The sequence below is a fragment of the Protopterus annectens genome, chromosome 9.part0 (genome assembly GCF_019279795.1).
Source record: "Protopterus annectens isolate FY-2018-M chromosome 9.part0, PAN1.0, whole genome shotgun sequence".
In the NCBI taxonomy this organism is placed as follows: Eukaryota; Metazoa; Chordata; order Ceratodontiformes; family Protopteridae; genus Protopterus; species Protopterus annectens.
The window spans coordinates 1,483,102,762-1,483,123,036 of NC_056743.1; the positions used below are offsets into that span (position 1 = coordinate 1,483,102,762).

General features: G+C 44.1%; 1 protein-coding gene across 1 annotated transcript in view; it reads right to left on the reverse strand.

Moving 5' to 3' along the window:
• Positions 1–2,908: 2,908 nt before the first annotated feature.
• Positions 2,909–20,275, reverse strand: part of EPHX3 (epoxide hydrolase 3) — a gene marked incomplete in the record, with an annotated part of 594,865 nt that continues 577,498 nt past the window's right edge. Inside the window, 1 exon segment of the mRNA XM_044084425.1 lies at positions 2,909–4,768. Within this exon segment, the coding sequence (XP_043940360.1) occupies positions 4,546–4,768 (223 nt within the window).

Consider the following 20,275-nt stretch of genomic DNA (forward strand, 5'->3'; position numbering starts at 1 on the left):
TGGGCCTATGTGAGGGGGTCTTAACAGGCACTGATTTAACAGTTTTGGCTGCTTTAGCCCTGGCAAAGGCCTTTATAGACATGGCTGCAGGAAGCCTAGCAGCACCACGTGCTGGGGTAGAGACATCCAAAGGGATGGTGTCTGATAATTCACTAGGAACCACAGTAGTAGGCAAAACTTCAGAGGCAGATTCAACTAAGGTAGCAGGAGCCTCAGTAGTAGTCATGGATTCGGCTGAAGATTGACCCGTTTTCTCGGTTTCGGCCGAAACAGAGACACTCGCGGCTTGCTTAACCGTGGTTTCGGCCGAAACCGTGGACCGCGAGTGTCGGCCTTTTTCTTTGCGTTTTTTAACAATTTGGGTAGTCGGAGGATCCGACGGCATAATGTACGCAAAATCTGAGCCGAAAAACTGTTCAGCAAACTCCGACCGACGCCTAAGCGTTCATCGGTTGAAGGAAGCACAGGCTAAACAGGCTGCTACGTCGTGGTCTGGGCCTAAACAAGGTAGGCAGCAAGAGTGGAAATCTTTATGAGGTATTTGTTTCCCACAAGTTAAACAGTTATTTACTTTTTCTGACATCGGCTGAGGCAAGAAAGAGTCCCCAACGGGGTACTTAGCTTTTTAGAAGTCTTCGAAGTAGTATTCGGTAGTAGTAATCTCTGGATCTGACCGACCGGCACTTGCGAACAGCTTCTGCTTCGGGCGCTACGCGGCAAGAAAGACAGAAAAATGGCGTCGGCTGATGCCTTTATACCAGAAGACCAGCAGAGATGACGTCGGGTGAAGTGCGACATCAGCCGAAGCCGGACCCAGACTTTGGAATCCGGCCGACCGAAGGGCTGCCTGACGACAGGACAACCCATTTGTTATGACTGCAGATGCATCCTTGAAGGACATCATCCAGCACTCCCAGTCTGTGAAAGAAATGATTCCCAACACACCTTGTATTTCCAAAGAGCTGGAACTGCTGCTCACCCATATCAAGCTGAACTTGAGGTTCCATCCCTCGGCTGAACTTTAACAGATGCATTGGACCTAGCCTGGAAAGCATACACACAGCAACTCAAAATCCAAGGCATGTAGAATGCAGCCCAAAAGAGGAATCCTAAAAACAAATGAAGAATATGATGGCCTTGATACATGCATTCAAGTCCTACAAACTAATGTGCAAAAAAGGTATCCTTCAGGTAGAAATGGACAATGCAACAGTCGTATATCAATAAATAGGGAAGAACACGGTCATACTCTTTTTGCAGGCTGTCTGGTAGATAAAACACTGCAATCTCATATGACTATAAGGTACTGGATTTTCCCCTCTCATCAGAGCACAACGGTGATCAACTCAGCAGGTCAAAAGGCAGACCCACACATATGGATGTTACACAGGGATGGTTTCAGCTCGTGCACAGATACAGTGTTCCAGAAGTAGACCTGTTTGCATTTCAAAGCAACATGCCAGGCAGCTAATATTCTGCTCAAGAGGACCAAACAATGAGGCTTGGGTGGTTGGTGCTTTCACCACCAAATGGGTAACTTTATTTCTCTATGCATTTCTATTAATTCCCTTACACCCCAGGGTAACCCAGACAATACGGGAGATGGGGCTAAAGAAGGTGTTGATGGTGCCCTTTAGAACCAGGCAGCACTAATTCTCCATTCTCATGGAGATGTCCAGGGGAAAGCATTTTGTGCTACCACTGATAATAGGGCCTGCTGTTTCAGAACACAGGACCCACATGCACCCGGACTTGAAAATCTTGCAGCTGACATTATATCCGTTGCCATTCCACAATTAAAAAAATCAAAAAAATGTGAGCCCAGCCATGTCTGTTGGCCCAGAGGGATAAAGTGCAACCAAGACCCAGGGAGTGAGAGTTCAATCAGCCACTCTGCCGCCTACTGAGCCTGTTGTGGAGGACAAAAGAATTGATGAGGCTTAGCCTGCTTTCTTCTGTACTGAGGGGAAGAACAAGATCATATATAGAATATGCAGTGAAGACTAGGAATCTCACAGAGGTGCTTGCCCTCAACAAGGAGGCAGAACCAGTTAATCACATCACATGCAGAATTGTGGATGTGTATCCCATTTGATAACAACCCTTTGAATGTTAACAAGAATGCACAACAGAGTTGGACATAGTGGAAAAAAAAATCATTTTCAAGGATGACAGCTCCTGCTCCCTGTTCACCGAACTCTCACCTAAGGCAATGAATGGGGCATACAGCTCTTACCCCAGGGAAAAGATTGAGCTATTGTTAAGAGTGATGGCTCAATGATCAACAAGGGGGACTGGCCCAAAAACAGTACGATAATAAAAAATATATATAAATAAAAATCCAGGTTTTTTAACACCTACACTCACCAAAGGAGAAGCTTCCTTGTAGGCAGCCTTTACAGGAGAAGGTTTTGAGCAACATCTAGCCTCTATTTCCTTCCTCATCTTGTAGTGCCACTGACCCTGGACTGTACTTGGGACATATGTTAGCACCTACACTGCTCATTCTTTAAATCTACCACTTTAAGGGCCTAATGTATGACACTTTTTCTTCTCTTCACCTTCTGTATGTGAATGAAAAAGCTTTGCAAGGTATGGTAACAATAAAAAACTGGGTGGGCCATGCACAAAACAGCTTGCATAACAGACTGTGGTAGTCTGAATTGCCAAATAAGGTGAACTACATCAAGTCACTCCTAGTCTTTCATTACTGAAAACTCCATTCAATGGCCTGTGCCAAACGTCTGTTAGGTAATAGACTGTCTGTAAAGAAATGGAAATGCATCCGCCTTTCTACAAGCAAAGAGAGAAAAAAAACACAAGGAACTCACATGGATCTGTGACACATTCTGCAGAAGATTGAGTTTTGGTGAAAGCATTAAATCCTCTTTGTGACACCATGCACCCATAACCATAAAACAGAAAGTGTTTATTTTCAAGCAAACAATTTATGGTGACAAACCATGAAAAGAAAAGCCAAATCAGCCTGTAAAAATGTCCCAAATTCAAAACAAGTGGGATGATCTGCAGCATGCAATACTCAAAATAAAAAGAAATGAAGTTTGGTTTTAGTGCACAAAATGGAAAGTACAAATAAATGGATGAATAACTAATAAACATTTTAAGATGCTTTTAACAGTCATGTTGCATTCCATATGGTTTCTGTCCCAACTCACTTAAAAGATAACATATTGTATTTATCAGAAAAGGCTGTCTGCAAGGTCTCAACATTTTCTTCTCTTCACACATCACTGCAATTCACATGGTGGTGTTGATTCCTTTCCCAACAGAAAGAAATGTATTATAAAGACAAACATATCAGTCAGGAATGGACAGCATCCAACATAACACAAGAGCTGACAAAAACAGTAACTGAATTTTCCTGTTGCAAGCGACAAAAATTGTAATTATCATTTTGACAGCTGTACTGCTATATAAACGTGACAGTAGCAATTTTGGTAAAAGTGGTAAAGAACAAAAAGCAATCAGAAAGAAATCTGTTTTTTCATAGCTATCAACCTTCCTTCTCCAGAATGTGGCACACTACCTCTCATAATGTGGAACAAATGGGCAAAATGTGGAACACTTACTAACAGCACACTAACAATGTCAAATATGAAGCTAACAGGACAGTTAAAATGTGTTACTTTATACTTACTAAGGATTCTTTTGATGAATTAATATGATTCAGTATTACTTACCATGCAAATCAGTTAAAATATTCTTAACACTGAATGTGTGACTGACTCTTTCAATGTGGAACAATGGTATTTTAAGAGTCAAAATGAGGAGCATTCCTCATAATGAGGTATACTTGAGAAGTATGCTGTTTTTGTTGTTGTTGACATAAATCTGTACTACAAAAAACTAATGAGATAAAACAAGAACATAAGGTAAGCAGCAAGTACTGCACATTGCTAAGGTTCATTATATTCAGAAATCAGTTGCTTAAACATACTGAATGGCAGCTCAAAACCTGCACACATTCCAGATTAAGGTGCAAATGGGTATACAATACACACACAACTGCTTACAAAAGCTAATACAGCCTTGCGAGTCTGCACCTTTAATTCATACTTTTTTGACTGTTTTTAATTTACTAAAATAGTTCCTATACAATTTGTAGTCATTACGAAATTGATCTAAAATGTATATCAATGTAAACAAAACAGATATTAACATTCACAATGTGCAATAAAGCATTTCACACACTTTTGTATAAAAATGTATAAAAATCTATTAAATCAGTGTCTGTTCCCAGCATCTCACATGATCTTACTTAATGAAAATATACTACTCCGAATTGCAGTTATTAAACTCAAAACCAATGAAATCTTTGCAATCAATTAAAAAAAACTCAAGGAAATAAACAATTTTCCAACTAAAAAAGGGTAAAAAATACACAAAGCTTGTAAGAATGCAAATGCCAGGTGATTATTAATACAGAATTTACTCTGCAGGTGGTCCCATTATATTTCCTTGATGCAGCGCTAGGAAATAAATTTTATGACCCTTGGTTTTGAAATGTCCAGTATAACTACAGTTTTACTTAATTTTTTGTTTCAAGAATGACCACATTAGTTTGTTGACAACTTCAGGTTGGTCCTGCTGCACCCAGTGACTGGCCTCTGGCACCACATACTTCTGCAGCTGTTTCTGTACATACTGTTCTATGTATGGCAGCATTCCCAGCTCCAAAAATGCATCCTTCTCCCCCCAGATCAGCAGTGTAGGCACTGTGACATCTTGGCGCTTGGCTGAAAAAGAGCTGCCAAAATAAATACATAAATGAATGAAATACATTTTTTTATTTAATCATTTAAGGTCCTACTGTTACCAGTTCAGCTTCAGTTGAACTTTAGCCATCACCCTAACTGCAGCTGTTTTTTTTTTAAGCACCTTTATTAGATTGTCACTTAAGACATAGGCATACATAATATGGTTTGTTTTCTTTTATGATGATACAAAAAAATTGTGTACTCACCACAACATTCCATCTGTGTTGTCCATTTTCATTCTTCCTCAACAATTGAGTTCGGATCTGACCTGGCCGTTATTTTCAGCTTGTGGTCGCTAGCAAACTCTTAAGCAAGCTCCTCCCTTAGCCATAATGCTCTATCCCCTACCATACCTCATATCTTGTTTGCTGGCTTATAGAATAAGGAAATATCGGCATCATGTTAAACAGAAAACCATATCTGGAGCTCAACACAAGGAATAGTGGTTCCCTTAAAAGTTCTCACTTCCAGAAGTCATTAGTTCAAAGTCAGGAGTTTGCGGGAGGGGAAATGAAGAAGAATGAAAATGAACACAGATGGAACATTATGGTGAGTACATAACTGATTATGTCAATTTTCATTCATTCCTCAGCAATTGGGACAGAGTGCCCTGAAACCTGAAATCCTGGGAGGACTCTAAGAAAGGATATTCCTGAGCACAGCTGGGCCGAAGGCTGCTCTTCCCCTCCAGCCCAGATCCAATCTGTAATGAGAAATAAAGGTATGAGGATTTGCCCAAGTAGCAGCCGCATATATATCGTCCATGGTAGCCTTGGATAAAAAAAAAAAAAAAAAAAACTGAAGAGGTTGCCATAGACCTGGCTAAATGGGTTCTTAAAGGTTCTGGTAAGGAAAGGCCCAATTTGTTATACACAAAGGATATACAAATCGGTTAGCTATCTGGCTAAGGTTACTTTTATGACCAGCTTGTCTAATTTGGAGTCCACAAAGTAGACAAACGATTGATCTGTTTTTCTAAAATTTTTTGTTCTATGCAAGCAAAAACGCAATTGTATGTGCACATCCAGTAAGTGTAATATATTCACATTTGTTTGTAAAATTTGGAAAGAAAACTGGCAAATTAATAGATTGACTGAAGTTTGATTCAGGCACCACTAGGATGGAAGGTAGGATTGGTCAGTAAAGCCATCCTATCATTACAAAATACTAAGTAAGGAGATTTAGAAGACTGCGTTTGAAGTTCTGATAGTCTTCTAGCAGAAGTAATGGCTACCAAAAATACAGGTTTCCAGATCAAAAATTTTAACTTGCATTTAGCTGCTGATTCAAAAGGTGAATGAATTAAGGATTTAATTCCAAATTTAAGTCTCATGGAGGAGTTGGATCCATATAAGGGGGTCTCAAAAGAAGGGTACCTCACAAAAAGGCTTTACAGAGTTTAGATGAAGCCAAGGAAATGTTTTCAATCCCTACACGAAAATTAGAGATGGCAGTTAGCTGTTCCCTAATAGTTCAGAAGTTGGCTCCTTCGTTGAAAATTGCTGCTAAAATTTCAAGGACACTATGTACTGGTGCTGTAAGAAGATCAACATGTTTCTGGTGTACCCAAAAAACAAATCTCTTCCATTTACCTCTATAAAGCTTCCTGTGGAAGCCTTGTGGGAAGACAAAAGTATATGATGAACATGAGAGGAGAGCGTATGTTGTCTGGCTATTAATACAAGTACAGAAGCATTCGGTCAGTTGTAGGTTTGAGATATCTGGGTGAATCATGCCTGATGAGTGAGACAGATGGTCTGGAATTGGACAGACACCCAGAAGGGCAGATCAGATGAGGCTAAATGAAGGGGAACCAAATTTGTTGATGCCAGTAAGGGGCAATGAGGATGACTTTGCTCTTGAGCTGGGATGCTTTCTGCAGAAATTTGGGAATTAAAGGATGGGGGATAAGCATAGAGGAGACTGGGAGAGAAATAGTGTAGGACAGCGTCTCTCGGTGACTCCCCCAGAGGGGAGATTCGGGGGAAAAAAACCCTGGTGCACTTGTTTAAGGGAGACACAAACAGGCCGCATCACGACTGGCCCTACTGATGAAAAATCATTTCCGCCTCTTTCTTGTTGAGAGACAACTCGTGAGGTAGTAGAATGGACCTGCTCAACTTGTCTGCTATCACGGTGGATTTCCCTGGAATGTGCCTTGCTATAAGAAATCAGTTCTATGAGAACGCCCACTGCCAAAATATGAGAGCATTTCAACACAGGGGGGTAAGATCTGGTTCCTCCTTGTTTGTTGATGTAGCAAACCACAGACATATTGTCTGCTTGAATCACAACTGTCCCAAAAGGGAGAGAGTCTTTGAAGGCCTGCAATGCTAAGAGGACTGCTCTCATTTCCAGGACACTGACACGTAAATTGGTCTCTACAGGGGACCATGTGCCTTGGTCTGTTTTTCCCAGGAAGCGCTCCCCCCTCACCCAATCTGGGATGCATCCGTGGTCACTACAGCCTTGGGTTGAGGAAGAATGAAGGGATAGCCTTGTAGAACCTGATCTTAGTGAAACCACCACCAAGGCATCTTTTGCATACTTGGGTAATTCTTAACTGAGTGGACACATGCTGATGAAGAATGGACCACTGAGTTGCCAACATCCACCAAAGAATTCTCACATGAAATCTTGCTAGAGGAACTAGAACTATCGCTGCAGACACTCGTACCAAGGCTTATAAAATCAGTCTGAAATTGAGGAATTTTGTATTACCTTTCTGACCTGGAATCATATAGTCTGAACGCTTGGATAAGGAAGAGAGGCTTGTCAAGGAAACTATGATGATAACTACTCCTACGAACGCCAATGTCTGAGATGGTTCTAACTGAGATTTGCTGTAATTTATAGTAATCCCCAGAGGTGAGCAAGTCTGGAGTACCCAGTCTCAAGATCTTATCAGTAGATGCCTGGTCGGAGCAGTTATGAGCCAGCTGTCCAAGTACGGAAACACTCGGAATCCCTGCAGTCTCAAGTGAGCCACTACCAATGCCATGCATTTGGTGAACACCCTGGGGGTAGTGGTGAGGCCAAAGGGCAGTGCTCTGAACTGGCAATGACTGGCTCCCAGCCAGAAGCGTAAGTACCTTATGGATTGTCTGTTCATTTTTATGGGATAGTACGCATCCTGAAGGTCTATCAAGCACATCCAGTCATCCTTGCACAAAAAGGGCAGAATGGACTGAGCCGTAACCATCCAAAACTGTGCTGAACTGATCTGTTCAGACTGCCGAAACCCAGAATAGGTCTCAGTTCCCTGGTTTTCTTTTGCACTAAAAAAAATCTTGAGAAAGTTCCAGATTTTATTTGGTCTGGTGAGACCTCTTGGATGACTCTCTTCTAGCAGCTTTCCTATTTCTAATGCTGCTGCTTTCTTCTGAATGGTTGGAACATTGGGAATTTTGCATACAGGTGGAGGTGGTAGGGAAAAGGGAATTATATAACCTTTGGAAATAATCCTCTGCAGCATGCATCTTTTGTAATGTCTAGCCAGGGATTCTGGTGCAGGGATAAAAAAAACCCCAAATTGCCTCCAGAAGTGGGCAATAGGGCCTCCTTTCAGGAGCACTGGTAGGGTTTGTTGGAAAAGGAATCTCTGGAGCCTCTGGTTCTGCAGGTCTCTTCTATCGCATGAGTGGTATCTTCCATTCGAGTTCCTCCCTCTGCCTCTGGGGGAACCATCTCCATGTGGATCTTGGAAAGGACCCTGGGACTTTCTGAACCACATTTTATGACCTCCTCATTGATTCCTGGAAAAGGTTCTTTCAGGAGCTGAAAAAAGTACCCCTACTGCACAAAAGGTCTTTCCATCTTGCTCACACCTGGAGAGTGTCTTTTACCTTGGGGCCAAACAAAGAGGTTCCATTAACAGACACAATGATGCAGGGCTCTACAAAGTCAAAAGCATCCAGGCATACCTCCTCATGGAAATGCTTGAACCCGTCACCCTTGAGGTACCTTCAGCCACATATGAAATGAGCCTCATGGACAAATTAGTAATCGACTGTAGGATAGCCAACAGCAAGGCCACAAAAGACTGAGCCTCAGAAGTACTGGCCCCTGTGAAAGAGTTGGAAATTTCCTTAATCAAATCCCTCTACAATCTAGTGAAGTGTGCCAGATAATTCAGCAATCTGAGTGCAAATGTCGCTGAAGCATAAACATGCTTCCCAAATCTGTCCATGACCCTTGACTCCCCGGTTAGGGGGATGGACAGTAGAACTCTGTTTTGTGAGTTCCTTCTTGGTGGTCTCCACAATGACCATGCCATCTACTGGAACTCCTTTGCTCCTATATTCCTTTCCTTGTGGTGGTTCCAAAATCCGGTCTCGTCTCTTCGGGATCGGCTCAACTGTGTTTGGGTCCTTCGACGTCTGCCTAGAGAACAATTCAATGAGCTCATCAGTGGGTGGAGTCACCCAAGATATACCAGATCTATTAGACTCCAGGAATAATAATTCCTCTTGGGAATGGTTATCAGTAGACCAACCACCCCTCTGCTTAACGATTTCTAGGTATGTCTCAAAATGAGACATCAAGTGGTGATCTTGGGGACCCTTCCCCCTCATAAAAATTGATGTCTTCAGTCACAGACTCCTGAGGGGAGTTTAAATGTCTACTCTTGCACTTTCTCTTCCTATGGACTTCTTTGCTGGGGTGTGCCAGAGAACTAGCAGAAGAAATGGTAATACTCTGCTGGGTAACCTGGAGACCTTAGGTCGGCTGTCCCTGCAGAATAGAGTGATGAGGCTAAAGATGCAGCGAAATATGGGATGCAGAGGGGAGATCCGAGGGGGGGGGGGGAGAGAACCATCTGTCCTGCAGAAACAGAAAACTCTCACTGCACTACCCCGAAAGAGGAACACCCTGGGGAGAAGGAAGTCAATGGAGCACAGAAGCCAAGCTTCCTCCCCATCAGCTCCCCCTGCCCCAAAGGTAGTCCACCTGAGGTAGAGGCTGGAGCCCAGCTATCCAATGCTGAAGCTCCAAGAGGTAGAGACTGCTCTGAAAACTTCAAAGATGACTCCATCACCTTGGATCTGGAAGGGACACTTCGCCTCAGAGAGTCACCTGATTCTGATGCACTTGGAGCTGGTGCACTCAAAGAAGGTTTTGGAGCCAAGGATACAATGGTCTTGGGATCCAACCCAGATGGTCTCAGAAGACTCAGATGCAAGGGCTCTGGAAACCACTAGTTGGACCAGAGGAGGAGCCGAGATCCGAGATGTAGAACTATTAAAGGCTTCCTGACCTGGAGGGGGTAGGAGCCAGAAGAACTCCCATCTGAATCTGCTCTGAAAGAAGCTTCCTCATCATTCTATCCACATCAGCTTTGGTCAGACTTCAGGAAAAAATGATGTGGCCACAGAGGGAAATCTGGAATGCTGGCGAGACTCTAAAAATGGAGATGGGACCTGAGTGTGTACTGGATCAATGGAGGGAGAATATCTGGGCCAAGGCAGAAGCTTCAGATCCAATAATCCAAGATTCGTGAAAGAGGATATCATGTTGGATGTTGGCTTCGGTGAAGGAACAGTCTTCAGGTTTGACTTATAGGTTCATAGGTAGGTACTAGGTTATCTGCCCGAAGACATTTATAAGCCTAGCCAGAATGTGTTGGCTTTTGCCACCGTCCAGCAGAGCCACTGAAGTGATCCCAGGGTAAACTTTGTTTCCCATTCACTCGTCAAGGTTTCTTTTGAAGAGTGTTAATGAGGAGCTCTGCCTAATGTAGATTGGAATCTTGTTCCAAAGCATGGGAAGTCTCTGGGACAGGAATCTGTCCCTCCAGCACATCCTATTTAGGGATCTAAACCTCATCACAACAATAGAGTATGTGGCTCAAGGGAATAAGGTTTTCTTTAGGTGGAGCATGTCCATCAATTCTGGGTTGGACATGGCCTTGTATGTCAGGCAGAGATCACCTCTGAGTAGGCAGTATGCAACAGAGTACAGCTGGAGTTTCTTCAGTCGAGCTGCATAGGGGATCTGTTTGAGGCCAGTGATCCTCTTGATGAGGTACTTCTGTGGTCTTTCCAGCTGTTGCAGGTGTCTTGTAAGGTACATTCCAAATGGGGCATTGTACTCTATGATGGGTCTGATGAGTGATGAGTAGAGGGGCACAATGACCTCTTTTGATTTGGATGCGAACCCTTTTGTGATTAGGTGGGTCATGTAAAAGGATTTTCTAACCACTTTGGCAATGTGATTATCAAAGGTGAGATTACTATCTACTTGGGTCCCCAGATCCCTTATTACGTCTTCCATATTTAGGGGACTACCATCTATGTAGTAGTTTGTGGGTACTTTGTTTTTTCCAAAGGGGATGACTATGCACTTTTTGGCATTTAGCTTGAGGTCATGATATTGACACCAGGTATCTGTCTCAGTGAAACCCTTTTGGAGGATGTCTGTGTCAGCCGGAGAGTCAATTATAGCCCCTAGTTTGCAGTCGTCTACGAACTTGGTCATCCATAGTCCTCCTGTGCTTGCCTGTACCTTTGAGAAGTATATGCCGAACAGGAGGGGTCCTAGGACTGAGCCCTGGGGAATGCCACTTGTAACCAGTTTAGAGTTGGACTTAGCTCCCGCAACTCTCACCATGTGGGTTCTGTCCGTGAGCCAGTTGGCAACCCATCTTGTGACGTAGGGGTTTATGTTCAGGCTGGTGAGCTTGTCTATAATACCAGAATGGGGAATGGTGCCAAAGGCCTTAGCGAGGTCAAGGTAGGCTGTGTGTACCACCTTGCCCTCATCTATAGCCTTGGTAACTGTCTCAAAGAAGTCCACCAGGTTTAGGAGGAATGATCTGCCCTTAAAGCCAAACTAGGTAGGGCTTCTTATGTTTCTTATGTTCTTAACTTATGTTTCTTCCTTGCAGGCTCCATCATTGGGTTACAGGAAGGGGTGGATGAGCCTGAAGGACTCAAAAGTTTTTTTGGACTGTTCCTAAGATGCAGGTTTGGGGGAGAGTGAGCCCCAGATAAAGCCCTAAGAAGGATGAAGGAAACAAGCCTTTTAAAATGAGCTTTATTCTTCTGGTCCTCAATGGCCCAAGGATTAAAAGATTTACAAATGTCAAAATCTTTTTGCAGGTGCTCAAGGCCTAGACAGTAAACACACAAGGCGTGAGCATCAGAGAGCAGTAACCTAGGACTGCATTTCCAGCATTTTTTAAACCCAGAAGGTTTTTCGGACATTTTATAGGAAAAAAAAATACAAAAGATAATTTTTTTTTATATAAAATATAGAAATGGAAAGGGGAAAGGAGATACCAACTATGGTATCAAAGACTACACTGGCATGTAAAAGGGGCTAGATTAGAAAAATAAATTTTACCAACAATGGTAGAGAGAATTACACTAAAGAGTATAAAGGGAGGAAATATAAAAACTACAGAAAAAAGTAAACAGTGAAGCAACAGTAACAATAGAAGGACTTCTCTCTAATTTTGAGCATTAAGCTTGAGAGCTCACAGCAACCACGTCCGAATGAGGAAGCAGCAAATGAGATCTGCACTATCTTAGGTGATGTAGCATTACAGGTAAGGCAGGAGCTCAAGAGTTTAATGACCACATGCAGAAAATAACGGCCAAGTGAGATCAGAGGGTCGATCCGAACCCAACTGTTGAGGAATGAATGAAAAAGGACATCAGATAATTTTTTTTCCATTTACATGCATATATTACATAAAGTCTTTAATTATGAAAACTTTTAATCCAACATTACATAAATTGCTCAATTCCTGCCTTTCCTTAAACCTCACTCCTCCTCCTCCTGGACATTATTCTACATGTATTGCTCCTAATATTTCATTTCCAAGTAGTTTGCTCCTTCTCTTTTCTAATGATCCCTCTTCCACTTCTTTTATTTCTTTTACAATAGTCAATACTATACAGTTGGTTTATATTATGATGTCCATTTTCTAGTAATTGCTCTTTGGCAATCAACAGAATTGAACTTAAGGCTTTAGTATGTCTGCGCAATTCAGATCCTATGTCTCAAAAGAATACTTTCCTTAGTTACACCCATTTGCTCCCCCAATGTTACTGAAAGGATACTCCGTACAGAATTTTTAAAATCTGCAAACTCATTCCTCTCCTAAAAACACATTTTCAGCTACCTCTTTCTTCCCCATCACACTTCTATCATTTGCTATCTACCGGTGGAAAATTCTCTGGTGTGTGCTTGCAGTATAAAAATACATACACAAACACTTCCAAGCAAAAATCCTAAATCTTCTGGACTTTGTTGCCTAGTTAGGAGTCATACATATGTCTTCCCATTGTTCCCTTGTAAATTGCTTTTCTAGTTCTCTCTCCAGTTCTCTTTCCAATCTTTTCTAACTTCCTCTGATTGATTCATATAGATCTGATGTTAAACTAGTCATCATTCATCACACATAAGTCTAGGATCAGACATTGGATCAGAGTTGACAAAAACTTAAACAGCTTAGCTCAAGCATCTCCCCCTCCTATAATGCTCTGCTGCTCTCGAATCCCTCAGATCTCGTTTGCCACGGTTAACAGACAGACGCAGATTGCTCAGCTCTTCTGGGATTACAAATTTTCAAACAGTAGGTCTTCCTTTTGGGTTTTTCCCCTTATTCTTTCTTTATTATCTTAGTATTTTTAGTTTCTGTAGCTGTTCCGTTAGTGAACCGGCATTTTCCTTTCATCCCTTCCAGTTTCTTTGGCTTTTACTGCCTTTTTCGTATTGTGGTAGTTAGCGCAGGAATTTTCTTCTGTGAATTTGTTTTCTTGTCTTTTTGTAATATAGTCTAGTTTTCAGTGTGTTGTGTGTGTGGGACTGACTTTAGTGTTTAGGACTGTAGCTTGGCTGCTGGACTCCTCTACTGTTATGTCTGAGAAACCTTTAGGGTTTAAGTGGTGCTCCTCGTGCGGATGGAAGATGCCAGTTTTTGACTCGCAAGAAGAGTGCCTCTACCGTCTTGGCACAGGCTACCTGGAGGTTGAATGCGGCATTTGTGCTGCATTCAACCCCAGAGCTCTGGTCGAGCACCGAAATAAACTGCTCCTAAAAGGTATGGTTCAGGGGGGTCCCTTGGTCAAGGAGCCTTAGACCAAGTCGGGCCCCTCTGACCACAAAAGAAAGGCTACCTCTTCCTCCTCCTCCGGAGAGATTTCAGGAAAGAAAGCTAGGCTGTTGGATCCCAGATCCCACTCCAGCCTTAGTGGTGTTGGATCTGAGGGTCTCTGATCCTAGGACCTCTAGAGAGTCAACGCCCAGATTCAAGGCCTCTCTGGGTCCAAGGTCTTTGGATCCAAGAGTTTTAGAGTCAACTCCCAGATCCAAGGCCTTCGGATCTGTGTCAGAGTGGTTCAGCCATGGATCCGATTCTGCTGGATCCCAGGGATTCAAGAGCTATGCCCTCGGACCCTTCTGCTCCCTTGGTTCTGATACGATCAGATTGGAGACCTGTGTCTGGTCCTATTGTTATCAAGGGCTGTCCCGCAGATCTTCTGGGAGAGGACAGTTAACTTCTTATCCCTCCTTGAAGGAGCCATTCCCCGAACCACTGGAGAAAGTCCTCAGGGTCCCGACAGGGGTCTCCAGCTAGATCCTCTATCTCCTCCCAATCCTCCAGGAGCATCCTTCCTTCTGATATGGACAAGATGATGTGGTCCTTTTTAAAGGCTCAGAGTTGGGGCTTCTGGCTTCCCCAGCCCATCAGACTAGGGAGCCTTCTACTCCCCGGCTAGTTTCTCCTCATCCAACCCAGCTGGGATTGGGCTCAGGGATGCTGGCGGTCTGCATCAAGGAGGTGGGGGAATTCTGGGACATTCTGTGTCCCTACCACATCAGAGTCGTTGGCCAGTTCTGCTCTACCTCCCTTGGGGCAGGCGGGGCCCACCAGTCTGGGTTGTCACCTTTGAGTCCGTGGGGGCGGGTTAGGGTCTGGCCCTTTCGGATCATTCTCTACCTCTCTGTGCTTTGGCTCTTGACAGATCTGGTCCAGCCTTCTCCTGAGGGTTGGAGGTCATGGCAGGGTCTGCTCCATCCTCTCGTGGTGCTGTCCACCGGGGAGGGGAAGGAGACTTTGTCCAGTCCTTCTGCTTTCCAGGTGGTAGAAAGGTCTCTCTCTGCTACGAGAGCGACCTCCCCTGCTCGTCAGGCAACATCCTAGCTTCACAGTTTGAGCGGACCCTCTCATCCTGCTCCTAGTCAGCAGTCAGCCTGTTCGATCCAGCCTCCGGGGGGAGTTAATCCATCATGGTCCCCACCTGTTCTGAGTCTTTCCCAGAGCCTCCCCTGCAGGAAATGCATTAGAAGAGGACATGTAAGAGGAGACATCTTGACTCCCCAATCGAGTCTCTCATGGAGGACAAGGACATCGATGAGGGGGACGGGTTCCCTAGGTCGCTGCCTGATGATGTCTCCTTCAGAAACATCCTGGACATCCTTAAGGCTAAGAGCAGTTTGTCTGCCCAGCCCCCGTCCTCTGAGGGAAACGTGTTTCTGGAGGCATTCAGAACAGGCCCATCTACCTCTTGGGTGTCCCCTCCCCCCCGCTGACCCCTTGATCAATCTCACTGCCAGCAGGGCATGGAAGGAACTCAATACAGTGGAGCCAGTACCTAAGAAAATGGACAAGTTTTTGAGTCCCGTTCTGACAAATTCTTTTGGTTCAAGGTAGTTCCGGTGGATGCGACTGTGGCAGCTGCTGCCACCAAAAAAGAGCTGGCATAACAGAATTCATCTGTCCATCCTCCCAATCGCAAGTCGAGAGCGACTGACAGATTCAGAAAGTGGGTGTTTGCATTGGCTTTGTTCAGCTTGCGAGCCTTAAACTACTTAACACATCTCACCAGTCTTCAGAGGGATTTGATAAAGGAGCTTACCACTTCCCTCTTGGTGTCCATGCCTGCAGAGGACTTTAAGACCGTTTCTCCCAAGCTGGCCACTCTCGCATCCATAGCTAATTTGTCCATGAGGTTGATATCCAATGTTGCAGAGGGTAACTCACTGGTGGCGGGCACAGGCATCGCCATCAGGTGTCATGGCTGGCTTTGCTTATGTGGGTTTGTGGAGGCCTTTAAGGCATCATTCACCAAAGCTCCCTTCAATGATTCAATCCTCTTTGGACAGACCATAAAAGAAACTTTAACCTGCAGTGAGCAAGAAGGGAAAACACTGCTGGCCGTAGGGATCAAGTTCTCTACCTCCTAAAGTCCCTTTTCCAAGACCCAGTGGGGGGGTAAAGTTCTGGTTCCGTAAGTCGCAGTCTTCCTTTCAGGAAGCTCAGGAGGATCCCTCTTCCAGGTGATGGGGGAGGAGGGTTCGATTGTTGACACTGCCCTAGGGGCAGAGACAGCCCGCAATACCAGGGCTCTAGAGAACCATTCTCTGAGAAGCCCTTTCAGCGCTCCTGAAGTGCAGACCAACTGTCCCTCCCTGGAAGCAGTCAGGGGCTGTTTATCTTTGCACCCTTTAGCCTGGGCAGAAATCACAACTGATCAATAGGTGCTAAGAATTGCATCCAGGGGCTAATATATTCCAGTTTCTAATCTCCCCCGCCAAAAAGCAGAAATCTCCCTGACATGCTACCCAGTCAGAGAGAGTTAGCCCGTCTAGAGGTGACCAACCTAATTCAGAAAAAGAGCCATTTAAAAGGTCCCCACACAGCAAAGAGGATCCGGAACTTACTCCCACTTCTTTTTGGTACCAAAGAAAACAGGGGACCTCTGTCCGATTCTGGACCTCAGTTGAACTTCAGTCAAGAAGTCAAAGTTCCGGATGATCACTGTACAGTCCATTGTGCCCCTGCTGTACAAAAATGACGATGTGCTCTGTGGATCTCCAGGACGCATACTATCATATCAAAATAGACAAGCGATCTAGGAGACTTCTCAAACTTTCGCATAGGAGCTGAATATTCCCAGTTCAGAGCCCTGTCCTCTGGACTCACCACAGCCTCCTAGGTGTACACCAAATGTATGGCAGTGGTGGCAGCCCATATTAGGCTGCAGGGATTCCAGGTATTTCCCCACCTCAACTATTGGCTCCTCAAAGCTCCCATACAGCATCAACTGGTCGAGACCACACAAGTTTCTTCTTTGTTTTTTTGACCAGCTCGGAATCACAGTAAATCTCGCCAAGTCTTCCTTGATCCCGTCTCAACACCTGGAGTTCATTGGTACTCAGTTGAACACAGTCTCGGAGACTGCAGCTCTCCCATGGGTGACTAATCTAGTCTCATGTACAATCTCTTTTGGAGCAAACTCGTCCACCAGTATCACTCATTCTAATAGCCTTTGGGTCCATGGCAGTGGCCATTTATTTTGGTTCCACTGGCCAGGTAGTATATGAGAGTTCTGGAGTGGACCCTATCCGTTCAATGGTCAGCTCTTTCTCATCCTCTTTCAGTTCCTATAAGGAATACTCCAATATACCGAAGACATCTATCATGGTGGATGCACTCTCCAGACCTCATAGCGGGCAGGTCCTTTTCTCACCCCATTCCGATGGCCATAGTGACCACAGACACTTTCCTCCTGGGGGGGGCACTTCCTGGGGAAGACTGTCCAAGGGACATGATCCCATTCAGAGACCAAACTTTACATCAATGTTCTGGAGATGACAGCAGTCCTCTTCACTTTGCAAGCCTTTCAGGACTGCCTCCCTCTAGGGACTACAGCAGTGCATACGAACGACATGGCAGTTGAGTGGTACATAAACAAGGGGGCACATGTTCCTATCTACTTTGTCATGAGGCCATGAGGGTCTGGGAGTGGAAAATGTCCTCGCAGTGCTTTCTCCTTGCAACACTTATTCCTGGAGCATCAAACATGCTGACAGACAAGTTGAGCAGGGCTATTCTGACCCAGCATGAGTGGTCCCTGAATCCGCTAGTGGCAAAGCAGATCTTCCATCAGTGGGGCCAACTGAGCTGCGATCCCTGTTTGCTTCCCCTCTCAACCACAAATACAGCAGTTACTTTGCCTTGATCCCCCCAGAGGGGGAAGTCTTCCAGGGATGGTCTGACTCACGGTTGGCCTACAGGTCTCCTTTACGCCTTTCCTCCATTGTCACTAATTCCGAGAGTTCTTCAGAAAGCAAGATGCCTCAGGGTGCAGTTGATCCTCATTGCCACTTCTGGCCTCAGCAGATGTGGTTCCCTCTTCTACAGTCTCATCAGAAGCATCCCCTTGGGTGCTCAATCCAATTCCAAGCCCTCCTTCCACTTCCAAATCTGAAGACCCTCCATCTGACAGCTTGATTTGTCCAATCCCATTGATTCTTGTTAAGTCCAGGCTTGCATCCCCTGTGAAGGACATTATCCTGGCTTCTCAGAAATCTTCCACCAAGTGAGTTTACAGAAGTAAATGGAAAAGATTTTCTATCTGTGCTAAAGATCAGAATCTGGATCCATTTTCAGCTTCTACTTCAGACCGACATTCTCCTTTTCCTGGCTTCCCTCTTTCAGGAGGGCGCTAGTTTCTCTACGATTAAAGTCCAAATGGCTGCTATTTCTAATTTCAACCTTAATGATGAACCTACATTCTCTTCTTGCCTCTGCAAGGCTTTCATGAAAGGTGTCTTTTTACTGCATCCCCCAGTCAAAGATCTTTCTCCACCGTGAAATCTTGTGCTGGTGCTGCAGTCTCTAACTTGGGCCCCCTTTGAATCTGCCTCATCTTGTGATCTCAAATTCCTTTCTTGGAAAACTGCCCTTTTGGTGGCTGTAACTTCAGTGAAAAGGGTTTCAGAATTGCATGCTCTTACCATCAAGCCTATTTATTTGCTATTCGGTAAAGACAGAGTAGCGTTGAGACCCAATCCTTCTTTTATGTCAAAAGAGGCCACTGAAGCGAACCGCGGACTATCCAACTTCCAGTGTTCTTTCCTAATTATGCTAACAAGGGGGAATATATTTTGCATACCTTGGATGTTCACCGACAGCTTAATTTTTATTTACACAGAACTAAGGCTTTTCATCTGTCAGACCAATTGTTTGTGGCCTTTTCAACAGGAAGGGCCAAGCTGTTTCAAAAGTTAACATTTCCTGTTGGATTTCTCAGTGCATTTCTTTCATTTACTCCTCCTGTGGTTCTCCTTTGCCTGGACCGGTTAAGGCTCATTCTACCAGGTCAGTGGCTACATCAGCTGCCTTCTTAGCTCGTCAATCCTTGGATGACATTTGTACATCAGCAACTTGGTCTTCCCTTCATACATTAATTTCTCATTACAAGCTTGACTTAGTTTCTAGGGGAAGGGCTTCCTTTGGCTCCACTGTTCTTCGGCATGTCCTTCCATGAGGCCACCCTTGAATGTTGTGTAGCTGGGGACTCTGACCCATGCATGATGAATGGTGACTAGGATAACATCAGATTAATAGTTGTGTACTTACAATAACTTGGTATCAGTGTTATCCGTAGTCACCATTTGTCACAATCCCACCCTCCTATCCCCCTTCCTGAAGGAGTGGCAGGAGATTAGCTGGATTCTTTCTGGTGGCAGGTCTACTCTGACTGTCTTCTTTCTCCAGGGCAAACTCAATCTGAGGGGTTAGAGGGCAGCAGAGCATTATGGGAGGGGAGGAGCTTGAGCTAAGCTGTTGTCTAAGTTTTTGCCGGCTTGGATATGATGTTGGATCCTAGACCCATGCATGATGAATGGTGACTACAGATAACACAGATACCAAGTTATGGTAAATACATAACTATTATTATCATGCACCGTTTTGTGAACCCTACTAATTATCCCTTTTTAAAAACACAGCTTCTGCTCTACATTCAGCTAAAATCTCTACCAGAGCAGATCTTTTCACTTAAGACTCCTCAATGTCTCTCTCTCTATTTGCCTATACTCTAACACTGATTCCAGGTATGGAAGGCACACTCTAACCTGCAGTCCAAAACGACTGCTTTGCCTAATCTCACTATTAGCTTTACCTCTCTAGTTATTTGCTTTCAATACCTTCTTTCAGTTTTCCAACAAATGCCTGCCCATTCTTGCCTATTTTCTGTATCCCTACTTCTAATCATTCCTACTGGCAAAACCTCCTTTCTTATGTTGACTTAGTTCTTGGAATACTTTCTGCAGCTTTAAGAATATAATACTCTATATGATTATTATTCTCCTCCTTAAGGATCTGCATCCAAAATCCCACTCTCTCCTTACTTCTTGAACTCCCCTCACTTCATTATCTCTTTCCACTCTAATCTGCTTGTGATATGCACATGAGCCTTAACTTTGTAGCTCTGAAATATCTTTCAAATCAGGTAATCCTACGCCACCTTGTTTTACTAGTAGGATCAATGTATTCCATTTAATTGTTGCCATTTTCCCCTTCCAGATACATTACTTCAACTCTGGACTATAGCTTCTGCAGTTGATCTAAGGGACTAAAAACATTTTCACTGCTTGTATGTTACTATTCATAAACAAGAGTTTCCAGTTTCTTAGTTTTTGTATTACCTTTTTAGTCCTTTCTCACATATCCTTAACTGCCACAACTGAAGCCTTTT